The sequence below is a fragment of the Eucalyptus grandis genome, chromosome 6 (assembly GCF_016545825.1).
Source record: "Eucalyptus grandis isolate ANBG69807.140 chromosome 6, ASM1654582v1, whole genome shotgun sequence".
NCBI lineage: Eukaryota > Viridiplantae > Streptophyta > Magnoliopsida > Myrtales > Myrtaceae > Eucalyptus > Eucalyptus grandis.
The window spans coordinates 54,535,136-54,562,175 of NC_052617.1; the positions used below are offsets into that span (position 1 = coordinate 54,535,136).

Here is a 27,040-nt window from a genome sequence, read left to right on the forward strand (position 1 = left end):
GTAGAGCACAAATGATCCAATAGAATTCTAACATACGAAAATATTTTGGAAGGGATAAAGATAAGCCTCTTCCATTTGGCCAAGTGTGTGTATTACTAAAGGTGTCAAAACCGAATTGAAATCGAAATTGAACCAAACCAAACCGAAATTCTCTGCATTTTCGGTTCAATTTAGTTTTTGGTTCGAATAATGGAAAAATAACCCTTTATTTTGCCAATTCGGATTTTTTCACTTCAATTTGGTTTATAAACCGATCCGAACCACTAAAACTTAATAGCCCCTAACTAAAATAGATATCTCGTTTTGTTTCTTTGCTCACTCAATCCTAAGCATGATACTTAGAGCGGAGAGAGAGGGGGAGAGAGAGGCAAGGCTGAGAGACGGCGACTGGGTTGCGTGCGACTGCGGAGGCAAAGCTGAGCGACAACGTGTGGGTAATGGATTTGATGGGCAAAAGAATGCTTCAAGTGCCATAATTTTGCCCAAAGGGACACTTAAGTGCCATAACTTAATAGATGTACACTTAAGTGCCACATTCGAAGAAAACGGATTACTTAAGTGCCACTCCGGCCAAAGTTCGGCCAAAACGCCAACGTGGCATTTTTTTTTTTGGCGAAGCGCACTCAAAACGACGTCGTTTTGCACGCCGACATGGCCAAAACGGCATCGTTTTGAGCTGACATGATAAAAAAAAAATTAAAAATTAATTAAATTAAATTTAGTTAAAATATTTAAAATTAATAATTTTAAAATTAAATTTAGTTAAAATATTTAAAATCAATAATTTTAAAATTAAATTTAGTTAAACATAAATTTTAGTTAAAATATTTAAAATTAATAATCCTTTTTTTTATAATTAATCCCTCAGCCGCCTCCCCCATTTCCTTTTTTTTTTTATAATTAATTTTTTAATTTTTAATTTTTAATTTTTCAATTAAATTTAATTTTAAAATTATAAATTTAAAATATTTTAACTAAATTTAATTTTAAAATTATTATTTTTAAATATTTTAAATAAATTAATTTAATTAATTATTTTATTTTATTTTTTTTGCCACGTCACCCAAAACAACGCGGTTTTAGCCACGTCAGCGTGCAAAATGGCGTCGTTTTGGGCTCGGTTCGCCGGAAAAGTGCCACGTCGACATTTTGGTCGGATTTTGGCTGGATTGGCACTCAAGTGATCCATTTTATTTCGATTTTGGCACTTAAGTGTCCATTTGGTCAAAGTTAAGGCACTTCAAGGATCTCGCGCATCGGATTTGATGGTTGGCTCTTCGATTCTTGACGCGAGGAACATTGGTGACTAAGTTGCGTGTGTCAACCTCATCTTCATCATTTTTTAGTTCTTTGTGCTCGGCTTCTTTGGGTAAGTTCGATATGAAATCTTTTTGTGCATTCATGTGTATTTTAGTTGATTCCTGAGTGAGATGTATATAAAATTCACCCTTGAAATGTGGATTGGCAAGTAATCTGATTGGATTTTGTCGTGACTGAAGTTAGTTATAGATTGGACTGAATTTCATACCTTACTCTATATGCTGGTTTCAAATTAAACAGCACATGTTTAACAAAATTCAAAACAAGATCCATCTGAATTTGCCTCTTTTTATTTGTCACTCTGGGCTGAATCAACCCACTTTACACCATGCTGGTTGCTTTGTTAATTGTTGAACATAATTTATAATTTATCGAGTAATTATGGAATGCATCCTTGAATATGCTTTTATCTGTTCTTAGTTCTATTTATTCCTTTGGCATTTAATTGTGGTTGCCGGCATGGAAATTGCCATGAGTTTATGTCACACATGTAAAAATGACTAATCATAAAGGCGGTTGAAGTTGTAAACTTACACTGCTGGAAAATCCTTTTGTGCCTTCGTTTGTCTTTCAATCAATTCCTACTATTTAAATGAAAACCAACAACCAAAATCCAAATTGATTCGAACGGGAGCGGACAGGGGTTTTAGTTCGGTTTGTGTTTAGTTCGGGTCATATTTGGATTTGGTCCGATGTAGCATTTTTCCTTAACGGTTTGATTCAGTTCGATTTTTTAGAAACACTGAACCGAACCGAACCTATGACTCAGTCGTGCATTAATGAATGAGAGTTAAAATTAGTAATATCATGAATGAAGTCAAAACTACCAAGTGCGATGCATCAAATTAAATCACATGCTTAAAATTTTGATAGAAGAATGAGAAGTGGCGTGTAAATGGAGAAAGAATAAAAATTTAGGAAGCTAACTTTCATTCTCTCGTTTTGAACATATATGCGGCTGAAATATTTTGAATCCATAAAAATAATTGAAAAATATAAAAAATTAGGAAAATCTCAAGGCGTAAATTTAAGGCTTAAATTTCTTCAAACATGAAATTAGGGACATACATACCAAGTTTTGCCAATAGTTTAGTAGTGAATTAAATATCATTGCTCTACACCATCAATGTACACATCAAAATCTATACGCCAAATTCCATCACTTCAAATTCCTAGCAATCCCATCGTGGAAATTAGTTTTAAATACTATAATTGAAAATAGAAATTTTCGAATGTCACAAATTCAATCCATTCATCCAATTTTGACTAGTCGGTGCTAATGTGGATGTTGGCCATTCGGTCAACGCTAACATAAATAATATTTTAATAATATTTTTATTTTTCAAATTTTTTATTTTTTTACCTCCTCTTTTTCTCATTCTTCCTCCTTCCTCTAGTTGGCAATCGGTCAGAGGTGGGTGTCGGCAAGGTCAGCATCGTCGGCCATTGGCATGCGGTGAGCCTTGCCCAGCTATGGCGAGGCCACTCCTCACGATGGTTGAGCGAGGCCCCGCCAAATTTGGCGAGGCCGTGACTTGCCCATGGCCGGCAAGACTTGACCCTTGCCAGATTGTTGAGGGCAAGCCTCACTTAGCTACTAGCACCCCTCACTCGAGGCCGCTTGAGGCCACAGCCTCTAGCGAGGTTAGGCCTTGCCCATGGCCGACAAGGCTCGACCCTCGCCAACCTAACGGGTTGCTTGGACGAGGTTACCTAGCCACGCCCAGGCTTCCTCGAGGCCAATAAGGGACCCTTGGCAACTGGTTGAAGAAAGGATGAGGAAGTGAAGAAAAAATATAACAAAGCATTTTTTTATTAAAATATTGTTCACATCGGTCCAACCAACTAAAATTGGCCGAATTGACTAAATTGACATAATTCCAAAAAAATTTATAACCGAATTGAAAAAATTACAGTAGATTCATGACTTTTTGAGTAATTTTTGTTGTTGTCTTGTATAGAAAAAAAACTATTGTGGTTCGCATGGGTTTTATATGTCAAAATTTGTTGAATTTTATGTTTATGAAAACTCATTTTATGCTTTTTCATATTCAACTTAAGCAAAAATATAGTACTTCTTAGAGCAATAACAATGACAATAGCCATGAAATTTAAATAATTGAAGAGAATATCACGCAAAAATAATGTCTATCTTTTACTAAATGATAATATAGGTTTCTTTGTCTTTCGTTCAAATTCACTCAACGCTGATCAAACGTCTTGTATTTCCCGTTTCACTAAAACTGAATTTATCATGGATCTTTTCAAGTTAAAAACCATTATCAATTTTTAAGCAACTGTCATAAAACTAACTATAATATTGTATTTTACTATATTTTATATAGGATTAAGTCGAGGTAATTTTACCCTCTTTGTTATAGATTTGGTTCATGATAATAATTTCTAGACTTCACAATAAGTGTACAGTATAATCTCCTTTACCGTTGTAGATTTTTTTTTTTAAAATATCTTTTCCTTATATACTGTTTCATATAGTATTAGTCTATTTTGCTATAAATTATATTGCGTGCGGCAAAGTCAACTGATCTCCTACATGTAAATAGTTTTATTTTTTTAGCGTTTTTTTTGACAACATAACATGTCATGTCTAATATAATTAAATTTACTTAAATATAAACATGAATATTTTATCATTCTCATGGAGTTAATTTCAATACTTCGTAGTTTAAATAGAATGGAACATATACGATATTTACGACTATGTTTATACCATAAAATATTATTCTATTGTAATTTTCTTGAAAATGAAAAGACTTCTATCAATCACATAATTGGCTGCACGTTCTGTTCCACACTACACATAGATATCATGGCACAACTAAAAACTTATACTTGGATTGCAATATTTTAGGAATTTTCTTTAAATTTTACTTTTTTTCTTAATATTTTTCATTATATTAACTAATAGGGGTGATCTATTTCAAGTCAAGTCGATTTTTGCTCTGGAAATCGGAAACCAAACTGGACATATTGGTTCCGGGGAGTCGAAAATCGAACCAATTGATCTCAATCCGATTTTTGAGTTGGGTCGAGATTGGCAGTGCTTTTGTTTTTGTTTCTTCAACTATACGCATGGGTTTTCGGGGGACGTACGACCAAATGGATAAAGTGGTTCTGTCCACGTGTAATCATTCCCTGACAGAATTGCCCTTTTTCCCTTTTTTTTTTTTTTTTGGGGGTGCTTTTTCAGAAGGCGGGAAAAGCCGTTTCGTTTGAATTTCGAAAACGGCTGAAGCCCACTTTCTTTCGAGGGGGAAGCCCTCAAAAAGCAACCGACCACCTTTCTCCCGAAGCAAAATCCGCGATACGAAACAGTCGGAGCAAGAAACGCGGGATTTCTCCTTCTTCTTCGTCCGCCCGAGTCCGTGCCGGCATGGATTTGTGATTTCGCCGCGGCGGCTTCGTCCCGCTTCAGTCCCCTTTCGATTTCTGGGTAGAGGGTCGGGCGAAAATGGAGTTCCGTAGCATGAAGCGGAAAGAACTGCAGGCGCTGTGCAAGAAGCACGGCGTGCCCGCCAACCTGACGAACCGCGAGATGGCGGATCGGTTGAGTTCGCTTTTCGAGGTGGGTGTCAATTAAAATCCGAATTATTAATTTAGGAGAGGGAAAGGTTCTTTTTTTATGAATTTTTCTTGGTTTTGGATTTGGGATTCGATTTGCTCCTCGATTGGGCCGATTCTAGATGAATTTGCGACGGGTCTTTTAGAGTTCGGTGGTTTCGGTTGTTGTCGACTGATTTTGTTCACGGAGTGGTTCCTTTTCCTATTTGTCCTTGCGGAGCTAGGAATTAGAGATGGAGTTTTGAAAAGGTATGGCTTAATTTGTGTTTCTTTACTTTGCAGGAGAATGAGAAGTCTTCAGTAGAACCGAAGAGCGAAACTGACGTTAAGGCTGTGCCGCAGAATATGAAGAAAGTGAGGTTTAGCCCTGTCGACGAAACGTTTGTATTTGTCAGTTCAAATGTGAAGAGTACTTCGAGAAAGAAGCGAGCCACTCGGATGGGGTCCATCAATAACCCGAGTTTGGCTGTGGGAAAATCTCGCAGGAGGGTCGCTTCTGTAAGAACTGGGCAGAGCCCGGTTAGAGCAACGAGGTCGAGGGCGCAAAAGGGAGTCGATAAGGATGTGCCTCAAGTTTTTTCGCCTGGTATTAGGAAGAAGAGCAGGAGAGGAGAAGTGAAGGTTGGCATAAAAGAGGTTCAGAACGTTGATGTTGGGGATATGGGACCCGAATTGAGTGGCAGCACTAATGGTGACAATCCTCAGGTTGAAGTTGCGGCCCCACTTCGATGGCACTTGAGAAGCAGGGGAGCAGGAGGTGAAAAGGATGGGAAAGTTGAGAGCACAACTATAGAGAACACGAGGAAGAACGTAAGACCGACGACAGATTTGAAGAAGAGGAAAAGAAATGATACTGAAGCGCATTTGCATTCAGACGACAAACTTGAAGATGGTTCCCAAGCATTTGTGAGGGCACAACAAAGGAAGACGACTAGGCATTCAAAGCGCATAGAAAGAGGGGAGACAGATTCAAAATTGTCGATTGAGGGATCAGAGGCAGTCAAATCTGTAGGGAGAATAACACGGTCCAGGGCTCCGAGAGTGGAGTGCGCTTCTACTATTAAAGCAATAAGTGATATTGTGATTGATAAGGTTGTCCAACTTGGACAACCACAAAAGATCATAGGCAGAAGGACACGAAAACCATCTGCACAAAACGAAAATCTGCCAAGTGAGAATGATGGTCCAGAAGGTCAAATTTCTGATATTTCCAAAGCAAGGATCGTGGAGAGGAGGAAGACTAGAAGTATGAAGCGCAATGCAGTGACAGGTTCAAAATCTCTACTCCTGGGCAATGAATTAGTGAATGCAGAAATTGCTGGTAGGAAATTGAGTTCTCAAAAGAAGTCCGACCTTGATGCTTCCACCATTGAAGCTGAAAGTAAGAAATCTGAAGTTCCAGAGGAACATAAAGAGGTTGATTGCCTCAGACATATATCAAATGGTTCCGACAATAGTGTTTTGAGGGGAAAGCATTCTCCTGTTCATGAGGGCAAAGAGCGAAATGGACTAGTTCTTGAGAACAAGACACAAAAACGAACCAAAGACACATGTCAAAAATTAGGGGCTTCAGAGTTTGGGGTAGCTGTTGATCCTGTCAATGGCCTTCCCCTTAGAAGATCCAGAAGAAAAACGATTCCATCAGCTGTCCTTACTGATGAAGAGTTTATTGCTCATCCAACTGACAGAAAGAATGTGCGATCGAGCCCATACAATCACGCATCAGAAGTAGAAACTTCTGAAAAAGAGCAGTCCCTGAAGACATTGATGACTAATGGCCTTGTACACAATTCAAGGGTGTCCTCGGACACACCTGTTAAGCAGATGGTGGGAAAAGTTCCAAACGGAGAAATGGAATATTCTGAACCTTCAACTGAAGATTCTAGGAGAAGCAGACAGTCTAAAAGAGGTTCTTCTAAATCTGACCATGGTGTATCCATGAATAGTATTGTTAAAGCTGACGCTAAGGGGCAACGAGGCAGTGCGACAATCACAGAAGAGTTAGAAGCAAGAGCTAAAAGTGCTGAGATGATGGATAGGACTTTGAATATTTATGTCTACTTGGATGTGCCAGCAGTTCTGGAACATGAAGATGGTTTGGAAAAGAATGGCAAAACAGATAAAGCTGAGTGCTCCAAGAACAAGGGATCAGATGGCAAGGCAGGCAACATAGCAGGAGTTAATAGTTTTGATTTAAATGGAGCAAACATTTATAAAAAAGATGACCTTGCAGCACAGCCAGGTAATGCTCTGGTTTCAACAGCTGAGAAGTCGCAAGAGGTTGACGTGAAGGGCGGTTTAGAGGAACTTTCAAGTGATTCTGTTGTTATAACTGAGAAGCCAACAGTTCTAGTTGAGGATCACAGAGGGAAAGTCCAGGATTCTGTCAATCGATCATGTCAAGCTTTGGGTAGAGCAGAAGATAGCATTCATGAACAGTTGGAAGATATGAATGCCGTCCCCCACCAAGATGCATCTCTCACACGGAAATTAGATAGCGTGGGTAAGTGTGTTGTTCCCATTTGGTTTTGGAGAAACACATCATTTTCTGTAGGTAGCGTGTTCACTTCCCACTTTTGCAGATGAACGTTCTGATGCTCCCTTATGCTTGGATAATAAACCAGAGACAGAGCACGTATATATCGGAGAAGATGTTCATTCAAGAAGTGTTGAGGTAAACAATTATACACCTTTGGCTGAGTGTCCTTTTTTAGGGAGTTGGCAATGGCCACCATGACTAGAAAGCATAAGCGAGGTTTTTCTTTGCTTGATCAGGAATTAGCTCTCGAGGATCATATGGATGAGTGTGGGCAAAAAGGGATCCTGGAGAGAGTCCCTGTAGATGCTGATGAGCATGCTCATCAAATTGCTCTTCTTGATCCCAGCTCTAATGAGGATCAGAATCAAGCGTATGAGGCAAGGGAAGAACATACAATAAACTTAGGACTACGAGTTGGTACTTTTAAAACTGCAATAGAAGATGTCGTGGCCATTCAGTTGGACAGTAGCTGCTCTAGTGCGCCAACAGGAATTCTAAAAATGCTTGCATTAGGAGATGGAGGTGCGTTGAGTGTCTTAAGTTTTGCATCTTTCTTTTTTGTGCCTTAGTCTGCTCTATCACTAACTCTGATTAGATTACTTGCACTTCACATATTCTTCTGATACTGAAAGCTACAGTCTCTGATTTACTTTTTTTCCCTTTTTGAGTGAGAGATGTGTAATCTACTTTGCTTTCTTTACATTGTGCAGAGGCCAATCAAATAAAAACTCCAAGTCTAGTTATCTCATCACTTCAGAGCAATAGTAATTTTGGAGGGATAGATATCCTAGCCATGAGATTGAATTTTCAAGTCAAAGAGCACAACCAGAGCAGACAGTAATTGATGCAGAGGATGGCTTATGCACTCCCGAAAAAACCACAGAAGAACCGGGCAGGAAGCAAAGGGAAAGCCAACAGCCACTGGAAAGTGTGGAAGCAGCGTTGGCAGCTTGTGAGGTGACTATAGACAAGGTCGCTGAAGAAAATCAATCTGCTGATGGGAGTTTCTCACTTTCAAATCCCACAGATGCCAAGATTACTGGAGAAAAAGTATGTGAAGTTGAGGAAGGAAGCTCTGATATTGCTGCTGAGAAGCCATTGGGAAATTTCACTCGAGAGACTTCTGGAAAAGATCTCAGCATGATCCCGCGAGATGGATGTAGCAGTAAGTTAAAAATGCATTTTCTTGATTATGTCTTTTTTAGCATGATTGCAGGCAACAGACTCTTTGCTACTACTGCTTCCATTTAGCTTTTGTTTGAACCTAGGCTGAGTTCTTAGCAATAAAGTTTCCTTCTTGCAGCTCCTGTTGCTAAGAAATGTTTCCTCTCTTGTGAGCACCCTCTTCAAAACGACTCAGAAAAGCAAGGACAAGGTTGGTTTTATCTGCAATCTTCCTTTTCCTGGATCTTCTTCCAGCAAAAAGATATGTATGATGTACAAATTTGCTACACTAACTCAATCCTACTACCGGGGACATTCTTTACTTCTGTGCAATTGTCAAATGCCGAATTAGTTATATAGAGTACAAAATTGGAACTGTTGATTTGTTGACAAAGATTTTGGGTTTTTAGCTAAATCTTTCCCTTGGCTTGATTTTTCAAAGATGTTAAAGGGCAATTTCCATTGCTTGAAGCATGTTTCTCTACCTTTGGGGAGGAAATTTCCAGCAAACCAGCTTTCAAAAGTGAAAGTGACCTCAGCAGTGTGGAGGGTGGAATGGATAATCAAGAGAAAATTGATGAGGGCTCTACCACACAGGAGGACAATGTAGTTCCTTTTGGAACAGCATTAATTAATGCATGTGATAATGATTTGAAAGATACGCTGCAAGTGGATTGTACAGATACATGTCCAGATGAGCTGGCTGCTGATACTGATGAGCATAAAGAAAAGGATCCGGTAATGCGAAGCTTTGAATCTGTTTTTGATGAAACTGGCAAATCACGCATGGAAACAATTAATGCCCAAGCAGTTGGCTTGGTTACTTCGGTGGAGGGGATCATTGCTGAAGACAAAGGAGTCTCCAGTGAAATGGTTTCTTTGCATTGTAAGGAATATAATATGTCATCGTTTTGTTACAATCTTTTCTCTAAAGATAGCACTGCTTTTTCTTCTTCACCTTTACTGACATATTCACTCATTGCAGCCCCAAATACTTCTGACCATGAAATGTCATCCTGCATGAATGATGTCTCAAAGGATAATGATGGATATGAAGGTGAATTCAGCATTCTTTCTCCATTCTCGAGAACTATGTGAGAGCTTTTACTGCAGTTTGAAATCATGGCAACTTGTTCCCCCAAAATGCTAACAATTCTCATTATATTTGAGAATTATATTGTAGGAGATGCTTTGGCTACTGATCTTTTATTGTTCAATGTGCAGATGGGGGAAACCGTGAAGATGAAATTCTCTCACCTGTATTTGATGGAAATTCTCTAGGACAAGATAATGGATTTTTGGTCCCCAACTATTCAAGTCACAGTCTTCTAGATGCCAATTCAGAAGAAAACAGATTTGAGGTGGAAGAAAAGAGCCTTATTAACTCTTGTGATGTGAACAATATTGTGAGACCGGCAGTTAAAACAGAGGCATTGATTGAACCAGCCCTAGGAGTAATTTCAAGTAGAAAGGATCAGGTCTTAGTCATGAATGATAGTTCCAGTCCCCAAGTTCGTGGAAATTTGAGTGCTGAAAAAGGAGCAGAGATTGATACCATTTCTACTACGGTTGCCAGTGAAAGTTTCCCACTGGATGAATCAAGTGCACTGAGAAGTTCTGTTATGAATGTACAAGGTGAAATTCAAGATGTTCTTAACATAGCCTGTAATACAGAGGCCGTTACCTTTCACGATTGCTTGAAAGAACAGAATCTTGAACAGTGCGATCATACTGTCCAAGAGGGAGATTCACACTTTAGCCCAGACCAACTAGCTGACAAGGATGATCTGGATAAGGCTGTTGCCCAGCTAAATTGCGGTCCTGAAGAAATGGTTGCTTTGGTAAAAAGCAATGTTGATATTACACAAACTTTTAAATCTGAATTTGCACATTTTGAGTCCCTGGAGAAGAAAGGAGCTGTGAGTTCTCTTTTTTTGAGCTCGTATGGCCATAAGCTGGAAGAATTGGATGATAGCGGTCACCAGGAGGAGATTGGGAATAAAGTGGACAAGATGGAGATGACTGCATCATCTAATCTAGACTTTTCAGACAATCATTCTGCAAACCATTCTGAAAACCTTGAAATGACAGAAGCACTTGAAGAAGGAAATGTTGATCTTTTTGAAGTAGGCAATTGTCATTTGCCATGTGCTGGTGGAGAGGATTTGAACGTGCAAAAAGAAGCTGTAAACTTCCATCAAAATAGTGATGGGAGCATCTGCAAAGTTTATGAAGTTGGAGAGGAAGCTTCTTCTGCAACTGTGACCATCAAGGCGGTGGATATGATTAAGAAGGAAGAATATGGAAATGCAACATCAGTTTTTCTCCAAGATTGTGCTCAATTTCATGGAGATGAGTCTTCAATGATCAATCTTGACACTCCAGTCACTCCAGGAGTGGCTGCTGAAGATCCTAAGTGTAATTTCAATGAAGTCTTGGGAACTATGCTACACTCTGATGAACAGAAGTTTGATCTTTTTGATGATCATAGAGAAAAAAGTTCACAGCCAGACCAAGAGGTGCCAGCAATCTCGGAATATCCTAATCCCTCAGAACCTATATCTGCAGATGTTGGCATATATGTTGGAAATACAGAAAGCAGACTTATCCCGGAGGAGATTAAGACAGATGCTGTTCAATTTGATGATGACAAATTATTTAAGGAAACTCATTTGGATGAGGTCAGCAGTTGCAAGATAGAAGCTGCTCCTAATGCTGATACTCATACCGAGAAAGTGCATACTTCTCATGAAGATATCATACATACGGAAGATGAACCTAGTGCATTGATACTGCAAGAAAATCCAGAAACTTATAATCTTGAGGATGGCTCTATGCCAGCCGGAGAAACCAGAGTGTCTCCACATGGCATGAGTATTGGCTATGAATGGGATAAGATGAATTCTGCAGGTGAGCGTTTGGTTGTACATACATGTGATGAACCAAATAAGGCTTCAGATTCTTATGCTGCATCTCTTCTGAATGTTGTGTTATTTCCTGGTGAGGTTTTTTGCTAGGAAGTCTGATTGAGTTCTTGCTGAGTGCTAAAGTAGTAGAGCTTTTAGCTGTGAGGAAGACATGTTGAGGTCAATTCATTCTGCTTTATGATATTATGCACATCTTGTTTTAAAATGCAGGGGAGGAATACTCATCTAAAGCAAACAATGTGGACATTGGAACTAATGTCAAAGAGCGGAGCGATGGGCACAGAGGTTAGTGTAGCTTTGCCTTTGCCATGATTCTACTTATTCATGCAAAGCCAGCATTCAATCATGATATTTTAGAGGAAATCTTACCGTCATGCATTTCCTCTTGAAGAGGAAGTAATAGCGCAGGAAGCTCATAAGCCTCAAGAGGACCATGCTGTAATTGGAAATGCCAGCGACTCTAACCATAGCTCAAAGGTTTCCAGAGAAGTTGCTAAAGACTATGCTAGAGACGATGAAGTTGCTTCTGTGCAAACTGATCTTGTTCTGTGCGAATCTTCTTGTACCAAATATGAAAGGATTGTCCAAGACAATGAAGAATCGCACAGTTCTGGAAGGCTTGATAAGACTGCCACTGGATCCAAGCAACTCTCTGCAAATGCTGACTCTAGCAGTGACTTCTCTCGGAATTCATCAATAGGAGATCCAGCAATTCTTGGTGAGTATTTGTTCACTTCTTCATTCCATCATATAAGTAGACTCTTATTTCATACGTTTGGGATACTAGAGAAGTTGTTTGTTTCCTAATGCAGAAAATAAGTTTTTGGGGAGTCAAGTGGAGTCGCGGACATTTACTAGTTGGGGAATGAGCTTTGTCTTTGGAGACAACTCACTAGACAACGTAAGAAAATTGGATGCGCAGGCTGAAGAAGAGAGACTAAATGGAAATGGCAAAACCACTGGCAGTGTAGAGGTAAGGATCGACGAGTTGGAAGAAAATGCTCCAGTAGTTGCTGTAGAAGATTCAAAAGATCACACGGATCATTTTGATACTAAAATATTAAATCACACTTTCTTGAAGAATGAAGAAAACAGGGAAGATATCATCAGAGTCACTGATGATGAGCATTCTAATGACGGGGCCACATTTGAATATTCACATGATTTGGAACATGAAAAGAAAGATGTGACAGAGGATCACTGCAGTAACTGCAAGGCCACAGATGAGCTTACTACTAAGAATGACAAAGAGTCAACGGAGCAAGAAGTCTCTGCCATGATTCAAGAGTATATGGATCGCGAGAAGTTGGAAGATGGGAGTATTGAGGTCAGGGCTTCCTATGTTGATAGCAGAGAGAAAGAACTTGCTTGTGTTGATGCAAGTGATGCTGCCCCATCGGATGTATTCCCAATATTACATGATCCCAGTGACATAAGAAAGGAGCAATTGTCATTTTCAAGTTATACCAATGAAAATGTTGAATTAGGAACAAAACAGGAGAAAGAGTCATTTATTCCAAATTCAGTCAACTATACCCCAGCATCTGTCAATTTGTCTGCGAGAAAAGGTATCAAGAATTCAGTTTTTAACAGTGATAACATGTTGTGACTTTATTTTGTGTCTACAGAGTTAGTAATTCTTTTCATGTATATATTTCTGCAGATGTAGCTGAAAATGTCAGAATGCAGCAGATGAACCTGATATCGCCTCAGACCAAGAAGCTTATTAATTCCTCAATGGTGGGAAGGACAAAAGCCAGGAGCAATTTCATTGAGAAAATGCCGAAGAAGTTGCTTGTAACTTCAGACATGAAAGAGAACATGCCGAGCACTAAGTGGGAGCAAGCTGGTAGTGTCACAGCTTCTAAAACAACAAAAACTAGGAGGGTCTTGGAGGATCTTCAGAGGAAAGAGATTTAGAACCTCTGTAGGGTTGATTGGTCTTTTCCTTTCTAGGAAAAGACCTTGGCACATCTCATGCCAGCACTCTAGAAACAGGATGTAACATTGAATGAAACTAACTTATTCTAATTGTGCAGTTTGATTTCTGAACCTTATAATGGCAATACAGCCAATAGTTTGTACTATGCAAATTTGGTCTTGGTATGAATCAACTGAATTCTTGGTTTGATTCTGAGAATGGAGTTGCATCATCGCAAAGCAAGAAATGAGAAATGTAGGTGAGTGGTTGAAGAAAGCATGTTGCTTGGTTGTAAAAAGTTGAATAGTTTTAAGACTGCCTATTTTAAGGTGTAAAAGGTCAATTTTTTTTTCCAAGCAAAAACATCGAGAATCAAACCTAAAGGAGTTTTTTTACAGCTTGGCTACAAAAAGAAAATGAGAGTAATGAGTGGTAATGACATAGGACAATCACTCTCATCATCTCTCCATGCCAAAGTCGATCTATTGAAGTGTTGATCTTCAAGACAAATCACAAAAGAGCAAGGATGCAGCTGGATTGAAGTAAAGAAGAAGATGCAATGCTTTAATCTTAGGGGATCACCCACATCCACATACAGATAGATCCATAGATATTTATTTTGATAGGCTATGTCCTGGACACAAATTTTGTTTTGCAGGACCTTGAAGACTTCAAGACTATCCATCCAATTGATGAACATACGTTTCTTTCTTTCATTTTACACCATGAGCGGAATTCTTTGGAAGGTTTTCCTGCCTAATTATTAGTTGGCGAACCTGCTGTTCTTTTCACTTTCCATGCTGTGTTGATGGCCATTGTCATACTAAGAATGAAATGAAGTAAATCTACTTACAAATACTCTTAAAGTTAGAAAAGATCACATCTAGAAACAAGACAGGAGACAGTTCCCTAACTCCCTCTGGTTTCATCAATAAGAGATCCATCTATTCACAGTTAATACTTATTCACATCTTCATTTCATAGTGTAAAATCTTAATATTCACATTCTCTTTTTATGCAAAAAATAAGTCTTTGGAGAGTCAAGTGGAGTTGCAGACATATTTACTAGATGAGAAATGAGCTCTGTCTTTGCTGACAACTCAGAAAGTGAAGGTAATGTGGATGCGGACAGCAAGGAAGCGAGACTTAGTAATTGAAATGTAAAAAATGCCGACAGTGTAAAGGCAAGGAGCACAAAGTTGGAAGAAAATGCTCTGGTAGTTGCTGTAGAAGATTTGAAAGATAATGTGGATCATCCTGTAGAGCAAACTGCTGAATTCAAGGACGCTCAAAATTTTTACATTGAAAACCAAAGGAGACAGGAAGCTATCCTTCGAGTCACCGATGACGAGCATCCTGAGGATGGGGCTACGTCAGAATACTCCCATGCTACGAAACATGTAGAGCAAACTGCTGAATTCAAAAACGCTTAAATATTTTTTTAGTCTACATTGAAAACCAAAGGAGACAGGGAAGCTACCCTCAGAGTCACCGATGACAAGCATCCTGAGGATGCAGCTACGTCAGAATACTCCTATGCTACGAAACATGAAGAGATAGATGAACCATAAGACCATTGCATTGACTACCCAACCGTAAATGAGCTTATAATCAAGAATTAGCACAGTACACACAATTGTGAAAATAGCCAATTGTGTGTACTGTGCTAATTCTGAGTCTTGGTACAAAATAATTGAATTTGCTCAATGGAGTTTAATCAGCCTGAATGCCCTAGAAGTGAGCTTATGTTGGATTCTTGGGACGACTCCCTTCATTGAAGGGAAAAGCATAAGCTTCAATTGTTGCTTTCTTTGTTTTTGCGTGAAGATATTAATGAAAGACCACACAATACAGAATGCTCATTTTCAGAAATGCAAAGCTAACAAATGCAGCAAGAATATTTCCATAGTCAAGATTCAAAAACCACAATTAAAAAAAAAAAAAAAAAAAAAATTTCAAGAACCACCCTCTACAGAGTACACTGACTACCGAGGGCAGTCCTAGGACTCGTGCTTCTCAAAAAGGAATTTAAACATTAGTGATATTGATCCAAATCTGTTGGTGGCAGTGCCACCGCCCCGACATGAACGTTGGTGTGCTTGCAGTGCTTCTCCTCCTTCTTGTTATCGGCCTCAGGCTTCGCAGCAGCAGCAGTTGAGGTGGCTGATTCCTCTTCTATCTTGTGCCTGTGGGCATCCTCCAGGTCCTTATTGGCCTCGGGCTTCTCACGCTGCAATTTGCACATCATTAATTAGGAATTGTGTGAATGAAACGGTGAGGGTAAAGAAAAAAGTAAAAAGAGTTCTTTGCTTTGTATAATTTTTTTATACATGCCCCGAGTATGGTATAAGTTCAACAAAAAAGATTGATTTATCCATTTTGAACAGAAGTTTTTGATCATGTAAGTACTGTTATGGATTACAACCATGTTTTTTGTGCGGAAATCTTATTTCTCTGGTTAATCGGTGAAGGAATACCAAACTATTGCTCATTTTTGTAAGGACGATCCATTCTCACGTGGCATGCCAACATCATGTCCAGTTGAAATATATAAGTCTAATCGTGATCCATCGCATCGAATGCTTGTGATCAACCCGATGGTACAGGTCAAAAAGATGTAGAATATATAGAATGGAAAAACAACTGCAAGAATTGAGAAGAAGCTGATGATTATTACCATGGGAATAGCGCGAATGGCCACATCATGGAGCTTAGCATCAATGGCCGCAGATTGGAGCTCAGCGCGATGCAAGAGGTCCTTCAAGAAATCGAATGTGGGCTTGGTGGTCTCAGCATGAGCGCCGTCAGGGCCACTGCCGTGGGCGGGGGCCTCGACGGGTGGCTCGTCCTCCTTCTTGCCGGGGAAGAGGTGGTGATGTCCTTGGCACATCGTGGAAGGTTGTCTTTTCTGGGGAGTTTAGGCTTCACGATGGATCAGGGAAAGGACTCCTAGTGATGGGAGGTGTTGTGTTATGGGAAGTGTCGTGAGATTGTCTGGGAGGGAGAGGGTGTTCAAATAGGCAGGTCAATTTGGTGGGGCGCTATTCTTTACGGAGCGTTGCGTGGGGTTGAGATTACACCTTCCTCGAGTCGTTTTCAGATAATCGCAGGGAACAAGAAGACAGAGGCCCCACCTGAAAGCAAAGGTTTGGAAAGCGAAAACGCGTAGCCCCGTCACTCTCATCGCCTAGGTACAGAGCAGCAAAACGTATGTCAAAAGTGCAATTCCGATTTTGACAAGTACGGCTGGAATCTGCCAAGTATCTTGTTTAGCATCCGAGTGGGACGTGGTTTACTTCTGATTGAATAAGCAGCACCAATCTCTTTGAACCCTCCAGAAGGAATATTTTTTTTTCTAATTATATTGTTTCTGTTGATGAGCTGCAACTCAAGTATTGGTTGTATAGATGAGAAAGGGATATAAGTTGTAAATGAGCTATGAAAGATGAAAAGCTCTCAGATTAAATTTTCACCTGGGTATTAAAGAAATGGCCGTGGCAGCAAGAAATCGTTTTCATCTGCTTTGATTTATTTCTTTTCTTACTCAGTTTTTCACAGTGAGGACTGTCAGGATTGGCTGGTGCAGTTCAATTCAATGGGAATTCCGGATGTGTCTTAGTACAAACTGCAGGGCATATTTTATCCTCTTTCGATATTGGAGTTAATCGTTCCTTCAATTGGAGAGCACACGAATCAATCTCTTCATTCCCAAGGCCAAAGCCTGCTGAAGAAGAAGAGGAAGACCCACCAAAGCACTCCTCAATACCCGTTGTAGGAATGAGACTAATATTTGACCCATGTTTGTTGTCTTATGATTTTGTTTATGATAATTAATCTTGTGGATTCTTAATTTTTCGTTTAATTAATAATTTCATGTACTTATTGATTACAAATACTTAATATTTCAATATAAATTATGAGGATTATGTTGTTTTCTCGCATATCAAAGCGGTATAAGATATTGGATGGTCATAAAATAGATTCTAGTGGAAATAGGCTGATCCTGAAATCAGATCGGAAAAACATGATGATTTCAGATCCGATGCAAATAGGGTTGAGTATAGGGTTTAGAAAGGGGGAATCAGTTATAACAGAGTTGAGTATAGGGTTCAGGTTTGGAACCTACCCGCCCTAGACCCGATTACCCCACCATAAATTCTTCATAAGGTTTTTCTGCCTAATTATTAGTTGGCGAACCTGCTGTTCATTTCACTTTCCATGCTGTATCGATGGCCATTGTCATGCTAGGAATAAAATGAAGTAAATCTACTTATAAAAGCTCTTAAAAGTTTTTTTTTTTTTGGTAAAGTATAAAAGCTCTTAAAAGTTAGAAAAGAGTAAATCTAGAAACAAGACAGGAGACAGTTCCCTAACTCCCTCTGGTTTCATCGATGAGAGATCCATCTATTCACGGTCAATACGTATTCACATCTTCATTTCATAGTGTAAATTCTTAATACTCACATTCTCGTTTTATGCAGAAAATAAGTCTTTGGAGAGTCAAGTGGAGCCGCAGACATATTTACCAGATGGGAAATGAGCTCTGTCTTTGCTGACAACTCAGAAAGTGAAGGTAACGTGGATGCGGACAGTGAGGAAGCGAGACTTAGCAATTGAAACGTAAAAAATGCCGACAGTGTAAAGGGAAGGAGCACAAAGTTGAGAGAAAATGCTCCGCTAGTTGCTGTAGAAGATTTGAAAGACAATGAGGATCATCCTGTAGGTCAAACTGCTGAATTCAAGGACGCCCAATTTTTTTTTTAAGTCTACATTGAAAACCAAAGGAGGCAGGGAAGCTATCCCCAGAGTCACCAATGACGAGCATCCTGAGGATGCGGCTATGTCGGAATACTCCCATGCTATGAAACATGAAGGGATAGATGCACCAGATGACCATTGTATTGACTACCCAGCCATCAATGAGCTTTACAATCAAGCACGAGAAAGATTCAATGGAGCGAGAGGTGTCTGCCATGATTGCAGAGTATATAGATCACCTGAAGTTGGAAGATGGGAGTGCTGAGGTTAAGTGTTCGTGCGTTGACACAAAGTGAGAATGAACTTGTGTATATTTTTTTCGCAGATATTGTGGCTGAGAATGCTGGAATGCCTCTGCCAAAGCTGAAATCGCCTCCACCCCAAGAGTTTCCATGTCAAACCGGAGGAAATTGAGCATCCTGGAGGATTGGCAAGTGCTCGACAACCGGAAGGACAAAAGGGAGGAGCAATTTCATCGAAAGAACATTGAAGAAGCCAGTTGCAACTTCAGATAGGAAAGACAATATGCCTAGCATGGGAGCAAGCTGGTAGCATCACAGCTTCTAAAGCGATGAAAAACGGAAGGGCCATTGGAGGATTTACTGAGGAAACAGACTTCGGAATTGTGGTTACAATATGTCTTTATTAGCAGTAAATTGATTCATTACCATCTTGGAAAAGGACTCAGCATGGTTCATCCTCATGAAACAGGATTGCACCACTGAAACCAACTTATTAAGATATGGATTTCCATTTCCTAGAGTCAATTTGCAACCGTAAGACAAAGCTAATTGGGAAAACAGCCAATTGTGTGAAGTATGCAAATTCTGAGTCAGAGTACCAAATGATTGAATTCACTCAATGGAGTTTAATCGGGCTGAACGTCCTAAAAGTGAGCTTATGTTGGATTCTTGGCACGACACCTTTCATTGAAGTAAATACAGCATGAGCTTCAATTGTTGTTATCTTTGTTCTTGCGTGAAGATATTAATGCAAGAACACAGAATACAGAATACTGATTTTCAATCCAAATTATAAAAACGGGGGTAAATTTTCGTAGCTTAGCTAACAAAGCTAATCCCCTGCCCATACCGAACAGTGCATGCGAATCTTTCTGAAAATAGTTTTGACCTCCACACGCGAATCTTACTGAAGAGTAATATAATTACTTTTATTTCCATGTCAAGTCAATCCACCCTTTGCTCAAAAAATAAATAAAATAAAAGTCAATCCACCCAGCAAGGGAACCATAGTCACATAGACCTGGTCCCTAACAAGTTGAAGTGCTGATATAAACCGAAATTTCTAAAATACAAGATCTCACAAATGCAGCAAGAACAATTCCAGATTCAAGAACCACCTCTGCAAATACGCTGACTACCGAGAGCAGTCCTAGGACTCATGCTTCTCAAACTGCAATCTGAACTTCACTGATAGCGATCCATAGCAGTTGGTAGCGGCACCACCGAGCTCACTGAGAAACTTAAGGTGCTTGCGGTGCTTATCCTCCTTCTTGTTATCGACCTCAGGCTTTGCAACAGCAGCAGCTGCGGTGGCGGCTTCCTCCTCTATCTTGTGCTGGTGGGCGTCCCCTAGGTCCTTGTCGGCCTCAGGCTTCTCAAACTGCAATTTGCACATCATTAATTAGGAACTACGTCAATAAAACAACATGAGTTATGGTAAAGAGAAAATGAAACGCGGACCCCTGGCAAACTCTGCAGAAAGTGCCATAACTTTACGAAAAGTACACTTAAGTGCCAAAATTGAAGCAAAATGGCTTACTTGAATGTCAATCCGGTCAAAATTTGACCAAACTGCATACGTGGCATATTTCTGGCGAAGTGAGTGCAAAATAACGCTGTTTTTTTGCACGCTGATGTAGCCAAATGATGCAAAAACAATATCGTTTTAGGCTGACATAGTAAAAAATAATATAAAAATTAATTAAATTTAGTTAAGATATTTTTTTTGGTAAGAAAATTTAGTTAAGATATTTAAAAATAATAATTTTAAAAATAAAAAAATAAAAAAATAAAAAAAAAAAAAAATGGGGAGGCGGGCGAGGCTCAGCCCTCAACTATTGCCGCCACCTCCCCCCGCCGTCGCTAGGAAGGGCGGCGACGGAGGAGGGAGGGTCGGTTGGGGTTGTCGGGCCTTGGCCGGGGTTGGTGACCTCGCCCTAGATCGGGGTGAGGGTTGCAGCCCTCGCCTAGATCCGGCGAGGGTTGGTGGCCCTCGGCTTTGGGGGGGAGGAGGAGGAGGAGAAGCAACCGGCAGCTAAGGAGGAGGAAGAAAAAAAAGGGGGAGAAGGAGGAGGGAGGCAGCCGACGGTGAGGGTTGGGGTCGTCGAGCCTAGTCGAGGGCCGGCGGCCCCGATCGACTAGCGGCGAGGTTGGGGCCGCCGAGCCTAGTCGAGGGCCGGCGGCCCCAGTGATCGGTGGCGGGGCCCCCTCCCCACCTTCCGGCGATGGCGGGGAGGCGACGGCGACGAGGGCTCAACCCTCGCCGCCAACCGCCTTCCTCCTCCTCTGTTTCCGTTTTTAAATAAAGAAATATAAATTATATTATTATTTTATTTTAAATTTAATTTAATTAATTTTGTATATTATATTAAAATTCAAATTATGCCAAAACAACGTTGTTTTGGCCGATTTAAGAATTCTATTTTGGCCAATACTTGAAATGACATTGTTTTGAGTGAATTAGAGCTGACTCAGCTCTTCGGCGAGCCACTTCGATGATAAATATTAATATTTAAATGCCACGTATGATTTCTGGCTGGTTTCGCTGGAGGTGACAGTCAGGTGGTAGTCAGGTGTCCCACTTTTCTTCAAATGGGGCATTTAAGTGTACCTTCCGTAAGTTATGGCCATTTGGACAAAATTATAGCACTTGTAGTGTACTTTTCTCAAGAGAAAATATAAAAAATGTATAAGTTAAACAAGAAAGATTGATTTATTCACTTTGAGCATGAGTTTTTGATCATGCAAATACTGTTATGTATTACGAATATGTTTTTAGTGGGGAGATCTTATTCCTCTGGTCACAGAATTCCAAACTATTGTTCACTTATAAGGATGATCCATTCTCGCACGGCATGCCAACATCATGTCCAGTTGAAATATTATGAGCCTAATCGAGATCCTTCGCATCAAATGTTTGTCATCAATATGATGATTCAAGTCAATAAGACGTAGAATAAGAATATATATAAAATGGGAAACAATCGCAAGAATTGAAAAGAAAATGATGATTATTACCATGGCAAAAGCGCCAGCTGCCACAGCACCGAGATCCTCGGGGTACATCTTCTCCTCGTTCCAGTAATCGAACTCATCCTCCAGGTACATCTCCTCCTTCCACCAATCGAACTCCTCGACCTCCATGATGGCGGCCACCTCGGTGTTCTCAGCATAAGCGCCGTCAGGGCCGCTGCCGTAGGTGGCGGCCTCGAGGGGTGGCTCGTCCTCCTCCTTGCGGTGGAGGAGCTGGTGTTGTCCTTGGCACATCGTGGAAGGTTGTTTTTAGTCGGGACGCTAGACTTGACAATGGGCGAGGGAGAGTACGGAAGGATATGTGCAAGTGCGGGATGGCGACGAGGAGAGAAATGGCGTTTACATAGGCCGCTAGACGGTCAAATGACGGGTCGATTTGGTAGGGCCTAAACGCGTGATGGGGTTTCGCGCTTCGTAGGTGCGAGATGGTGACGATCACGTGACGAGTAGAGAAAGGGGGTTTATTTATAGGCGGCTGGGCGGTCAAATGGCGGGTCGATCTGGGAGGGCCAAGATGCGTGATGGACGGTCAGGATATATATGTACATGGGTATATCCAATTCCATAAGATTAAACTAAAGGTTCACAACCCATTCTAAGCAATTAGTCAGTGCTAGAGAGGCACACAACAAACCCAATGTCGACTTCCTGGATACCTAACAACCCACAAGATGCACCGAATGAAACAACATGGAACCACTAACAATATCATTCAAGAAAAAAGAACACCAAATGAAGCAAACCAGTTCAGGAATCATCACGGCACAAGAAAACGTAGGAAAACGTAAGCATCTAACCAGAATGTCAGTCGCAATGAGCATGAAATGGAATTGCTTGACCCCCCATTATTGCGGCAACCAATTACGACTTCACCTTAATCTGCATTGCAAAACAAAACAACATTAAAAACCATAGAAGAATTTTGGCGCATAAGAAAAGTCAGCAACCGTGAAAACAACCAAAGTTTGATGTCGGACAGACAAGAAACCCGAGCCCATTCCACACGCAAGAATGCGAAGCTCATGATAATCAGGTCGAGGCGCAAAAGGAAACAGTGTAAACCCGTGAAATCTGTCTCTTCTCAAGACCAAAAACAAAGACAACTCGTACAGAGAGGTTTGACCGATCGGGAGCCTCAACCGCTCCCTTGAACAGCGAACTTCAGAATGTGAGGAGCAAAGAAGAGGGTGGTGGCGGAGTCGACGAGAAGGAGAAGGCACAGTCGTCGCCTCGTCGGGAGGAGAAGCCGGAGTTGACAAGGGTCTGATGTGTTTGGCTTTGAAAGATAACGAGGATCATCCCGAAGAGCAAATTGCCAAAATCGAGGATGCTCAAATATTTTTTTAAAATCTACATTAAAAGGCAAAGGAGAGAAGGAAGCTTACCATTTCATAAAGTTCAATCTTAAAATTTAAATTAATAGACGAAGGAAATTATATAAATATAAAGAGGATATAGAATCCATTATCAATCCATGGTATTTTATTTCAACTTGACATGTTAAAGTGTTCATACAAACCATTTTTTTGTTGTTGATAAAGGTAAGAATATTGAACTTTAACCAAATTATACAAGAGCTTATACTCATAATGACAACAAGTCAGAACGAGTGGAATGGAGCCAAAAGAAAAACAAGGGAAATCGCAAACAAAGCAGTAACAAAACAAACAGAAGCCTAAACAGCCTAAACAGCAGCATATAAACCAATCTTTCTTAATTACAAAAGCCGACAAACAAAGCTAAGTATAGTTAGACAAATTTTAAGAACTATTCCACAAAGAACAATGAATGCCGAGGGCAGTCCTAGGCTCCTAGCACTCATGCTTCTCAGTTCTCATACTGCAGTCCAAACTTCATTGAGAATGATCCATAGCGGTTGGTAACGGCAACACCGAGCTCGCCGAAAAGCTTGAAGTGCTTCCAGTGCTTATCCTCTTTCTTGTTATCGACCTCAGGGTCCGCATCACCAGCAGCTGCGGCGGCATCTTCCTCCTCTATCTCGTGCCTGTGGGCGTCCTCCAGGTCCTTCTCGGCCTCAGGCTTCTTATACTGCAATTTGCGCATCATCAATTAGGAACCGTGTGAATAAAACAACATGAGTTAAGGTAAAGAGAAAATAGAAAAAAGGTATTAAGTTCAACAAGAAAGATTGATTTATTCACTTTGATCAGAAGTTTTTGATCATGCAAATACTATTATGGATTACAACTATGTTTTTAGTGGGGAAATCTTATTCCTCTGGTTGATCTGTGAAGGAATTCCAAACTATTGTTCACTTATAAGAACGATCCATTCTCGCACGGCATAACAACATCATGTCCAGTTGAAATCTAATGAGCCTAATCAAGATCCTTCGCATCAAATGCTTGTCATCAACCCGATGATTCAGGTCAACAAGATGTAGAATATATAGAATGGGAAAACAATCGCAAGAATCAAAAAGAAAATGAGGATTATTACCCTGGCAAAAGCGCCAGCCGCCACAACACCGAGATCCTCGGGGTACATCTCCTCCTCGTTCCCACTGATCGACCATTGAGCTACCAGCCCATCCATGGGCGGACGACCCTTGGGTTTTCCTAGACGGTTGACTCTTGGGCTTCCGAAATCCATAGAGGCCTTTTGAATGTTTTGTATAACTCTATAATGATTACAGAGATTTAAACCTCCGCCTATATCAAAAAAAAAAACAATGATTGTTATTAGCCCCGCAGTTGTATAAATAGGAATCATCTTCTCGTTCCTTAGTGCAGATACTGAGCTTCTCTTACGAAGCTCTCTTTGTACGACCTTGAGGGGCGTTGAGTGCGAGCGAGGCTGTTCAAGGTCAGTTAATTCTTTTTCCAAGCACAACATTGAGAATCAAACCCAAAGGAGTGGACTTTAAACAGTTTGGCAACTTAAAAAGAAAATGAGAGTAATAAACGGTAATCCCTCTCGTCATCTCCCCATAAAGTGTTCATCCTCAAGACAAATCAATCTCCCCTTTTCACAGAGAATCCATCCCTCCAAGCATGCGAGCCGTTTCCCCTCTCGCGCCCGTCGTCGCCGCCGCCGTCGCTTCTCGACGATTTCGCCGAGCACTGCCGTCGGAGAGACCTTCCCAGAGCCATGCAGGCTATGCACGCCATGCAGAGGCTCGGCATCTGGGCCCACGCCATCACCTACTCCGAGCTCGTCAAGTGCTGCGTTGCCAGGGGTGCCGTCCAAGAAGGTAAAATGGGTCCGCAAGCACGTTTTCTCTGGTGGGTATCAGCCCAAGACCTTCTTGCTCAACGTCCTTCTCCACATGTACGTCAGGTTCAACCTCTTGGGAGATGCGGAGGCCCCGTTCGACGAAATGCCCCACAGAAACGTCGTCTCCTGGACGACGCTTATATCGGCTTACGCGAATAAGGGCATGGACGATAGGGCCCTGGAGTTTCTCATTTTGATGCTGAGGGAAGGTGTCCGTCCTAATATGTACACTTATTCGTCGGTTCTGAGGGCCTGTGCGGACCTGGGGATGCTTAGACAACTTCACAGTGGCATATTTAAGGTTGGCATGGAGTGTGATGACTTTGTGCGTAGTGCTTTGATCGATAATTACTCGAAATGGGGTGAGCTGCAAGATGCCTTGGACGTGTTCAACGAAATGGTGACAAAGGATTTGGGTGTTCAACGAAATGGTGACAAAGGATTTGGGTGTTTGGAATTCTATTATTGGGGGTTTTGCGCAAAATAGCAATGGCGACAAAGCTCTCGAAATGTATAAATGCATGAAGAGAGCGGGTTTCGCACCTGATCAGGCGACATTAACTAGTGTTTTGAGAGCGTCTACTGCCTTAGCATTGTTAGAAGTGGGAAGACAAGTGCATGTTCATGTACTAAAGTTTGATCGAGATCTTATCCTCAATAATGCACTTCTTGATATGTATTGCAAATGTGGCAGTTTGGAGGGTGCACACTCTGTCTTTAGTAGAGGCAATGAGGCTGTTTGAACAAATGAAACATTCTGGTACAGGACCAAACTTTATTACCATGGTAGGCATTCTCTTTGCATGCAGCCATGCTGGGCTTGTTGAAGATGGCTTGTGCTATTTTCGGTCAATGAAAAGGAGTTTTGGAATTGATCCTGGTAGAGAGCACTACGGTTGCATGGTCGATCTTCTAGGAAGGGCCAGGAAGCTGGATGAAGCTGTTAAGTTGATTAATGAAATGGAATGTGAACCAGATGCTGTTACTTGGAGGACCTTACTTAGTGCCTGCAGAGTTCATAGGAATTCGGATGTGGCCATATATGCTGCTAAACAGGTAGTAAAACTAGATCCAGATGATGCGGGTACTTACATACTCTTGTCAAATATTTATGCGAATAACCAGAGGTGGGAAGAGGTCACAGAGGTTAGAAGGTCCATGCGAGTAAGAGGAATCACAAAAGAGCCAGGATGCAGCTGGATTGAAGTAAATAAGAAGATACATGCTTTCATCTTAGGGGATGACTCACATCCACAAGTAGATGAGATCAAAAGACATTTAAACTAGATTGTCCAGAGGTTAATGTCAATAGGCTATGTCCCAGACACAAAATTTGTTTTGCAGGACCTTGAAGATGAACAGAGGGAGGCTTCACTTCAATATCACAGCGAAAAACTCGCCATTGCATATGGAATCATGAGCTTACTGAGAGAGAAGACAATACTGATCAGAAAAAATCTGAGGATTTGTGGAGACTGTCATACTTTCACAAAACTTCTAGCCAAGATGGAGCAGAGGATTATTGTGATAAGAGATCCTGTCCGTTATCATCATTTTAGGGATGGAGCTTGCTCTTGTGGTGATTTTTGGTGACAAAAGATGTTGAAAAAGTATCAAAAGCTTCTGTTTGCTGAACACGAGAAGAGGTCCTGCAGAGGTCAATATCAGTGCTGGCGGTAGCAATTGGTTTCATGATCTACGTGAGACCTTGTCCCTGCTGCTGGCCCTTAAGATTATAGGATCATCCATCTGATTGCTGAACATACATTTCATTCTTTCATTTTACACCATGAGCAAGATCGTTCAGAAGGTTTTCCTGCCTAATTATTAGTTGGCAAACCTGCTGTTCATATCACTTTGTATGCTGTGTTAATGGCCATTGTCATACTAAGAGTGAAACGAAGTAAAGCTACTTACAATCCTCTTGAAGTTAGAAAAGATTAAATCTAAAAACAAGACAGGAGCAAATATCCTAAAATCTCTTCGGTTTCATCAATCAGAGATACGTTGATTCACAGTAAGTACTTATTCACATCTTCATTTCATAATGTAAAGCCTTAATTCCTACATTCGCTTTGTTGATTATATTGGATTAATGTTTTGTTTCCCAATGCAGAAAACAAGTCTTTGGAGAGTCAAGTGGAGTAGCAGACATACTTACAATGAACCCTGTCTTTGCTGACAACTCAGAAAGTGAAGTGGATGCAGACACCGAGGAAGCGAGAATTAGTAATTGAAATGTAAACATTGCCGATAGCGTAAAGGTAAGGAGCACAAAGTTGGGAGAAAATGCTCCAGTAGTTGCTGTAGAAGGTTT

The 27,040-nt window shown here is 40.7% G+C and overlaps 4 protein-coding genes and 1 pseudogene across 4 annotated transcripts; 3 read left to right on the plus strand and 2 right to left on the minus strand.

Annotated features, from left to right (window-relative positions):
• Positions 1-4,652: 4,652 nt before the first annotated feature.
• On the plus strand, positions 4,653-8,307 carry LOC120286133. Its single transcript, XM_010065543.3, has 5 exons — positions 4,653-4,906; positions 5,185-7,405; positions 7,485-7,576; positions 7,678-7,963; positions 8,152-8,307. Exons 1-5 carry the CDS (start codon positions 4,793-4,795, stop codon positions 8,280-8,282), a joined length of 2,844 nt encoding a protein of 947 aa, XP_010063845.2. The 5' UTR covers positions 4,653-4,792; the 3' UTR covers positions 8,283-8,307.
• On the plus strand, positions 8,283-13,729 carry LOC104450841. Its single transcript, XM_039315846.1, has 10 exons — positions 8,283-8,606; positions 8,745-8,816; positions 9,048-9,491; positions 9,591-9,662; positions 9,830-11,515; positions 11,743-11,817; positions 11,924-12,250; positions 12,345-12,505; positions 12,614-13,100; positions 13,196-13,729. The coding sequence occupies exons 1-10, from the start codon at positions 8,582-8,584 to the stop codon at positions 13,450-13,452; spliced, it is 3,606 nt and encodes a 1,201-aa protein (XP_039171780.1). The 5' UTR covers positions 8,283-8,581; the 3' UTR covers positions 13,453-13,729.
• A 1,759-nt stretch (positions 13,730-15,488) lies between these two features.
• Positions 15,489-16,343, minus strand: LOC120294546 (abscisic stress-ripening protein 5-like). The gene is made up of 2 exons (XM_039314701.1): positions 16,131-16,343; positions 15,489-15,683 (listed from the first exon to the last, which is right to left on the minus strand). Exons 1-2 carry the CDS (start codon positions 16,341-16,343, stop codon positions 15,489-15,491), a joined length of 408 nt encoding a protein of 135 aa, XP_039170635.1.
• Positions 16,344-19,603: 3,260 nt separating this feature from the next.
• On the minus strand, positions 19,604-21,720 carry LOC108960273 (abscisic stress-ripening protein 5-like). Its single transcript, XM_018875352.2, has 2 exons — positions 21,472-21,720; positions 19,604-19,834 (listed from the first exon to the last, which is right to left on the minus strand). The coding sequence occupies exons 1-2, from the start codon at positions 21,718-21,720 to the stop codon at positions 19,604-19,606; spliced, it is 480 nt and encodes a 159-aa protein (XP_018730897.2).
• A 2,788-nt stretch (positions 21,721-24,508) lies between these two features.
• LOC120294768 lies at positions 24,509-26,740 on the plus strand (annotated as a pseudogene).
• The last annotated feature ends 300 nt before the right edge of the window (positions 26,741-27,040 follow it).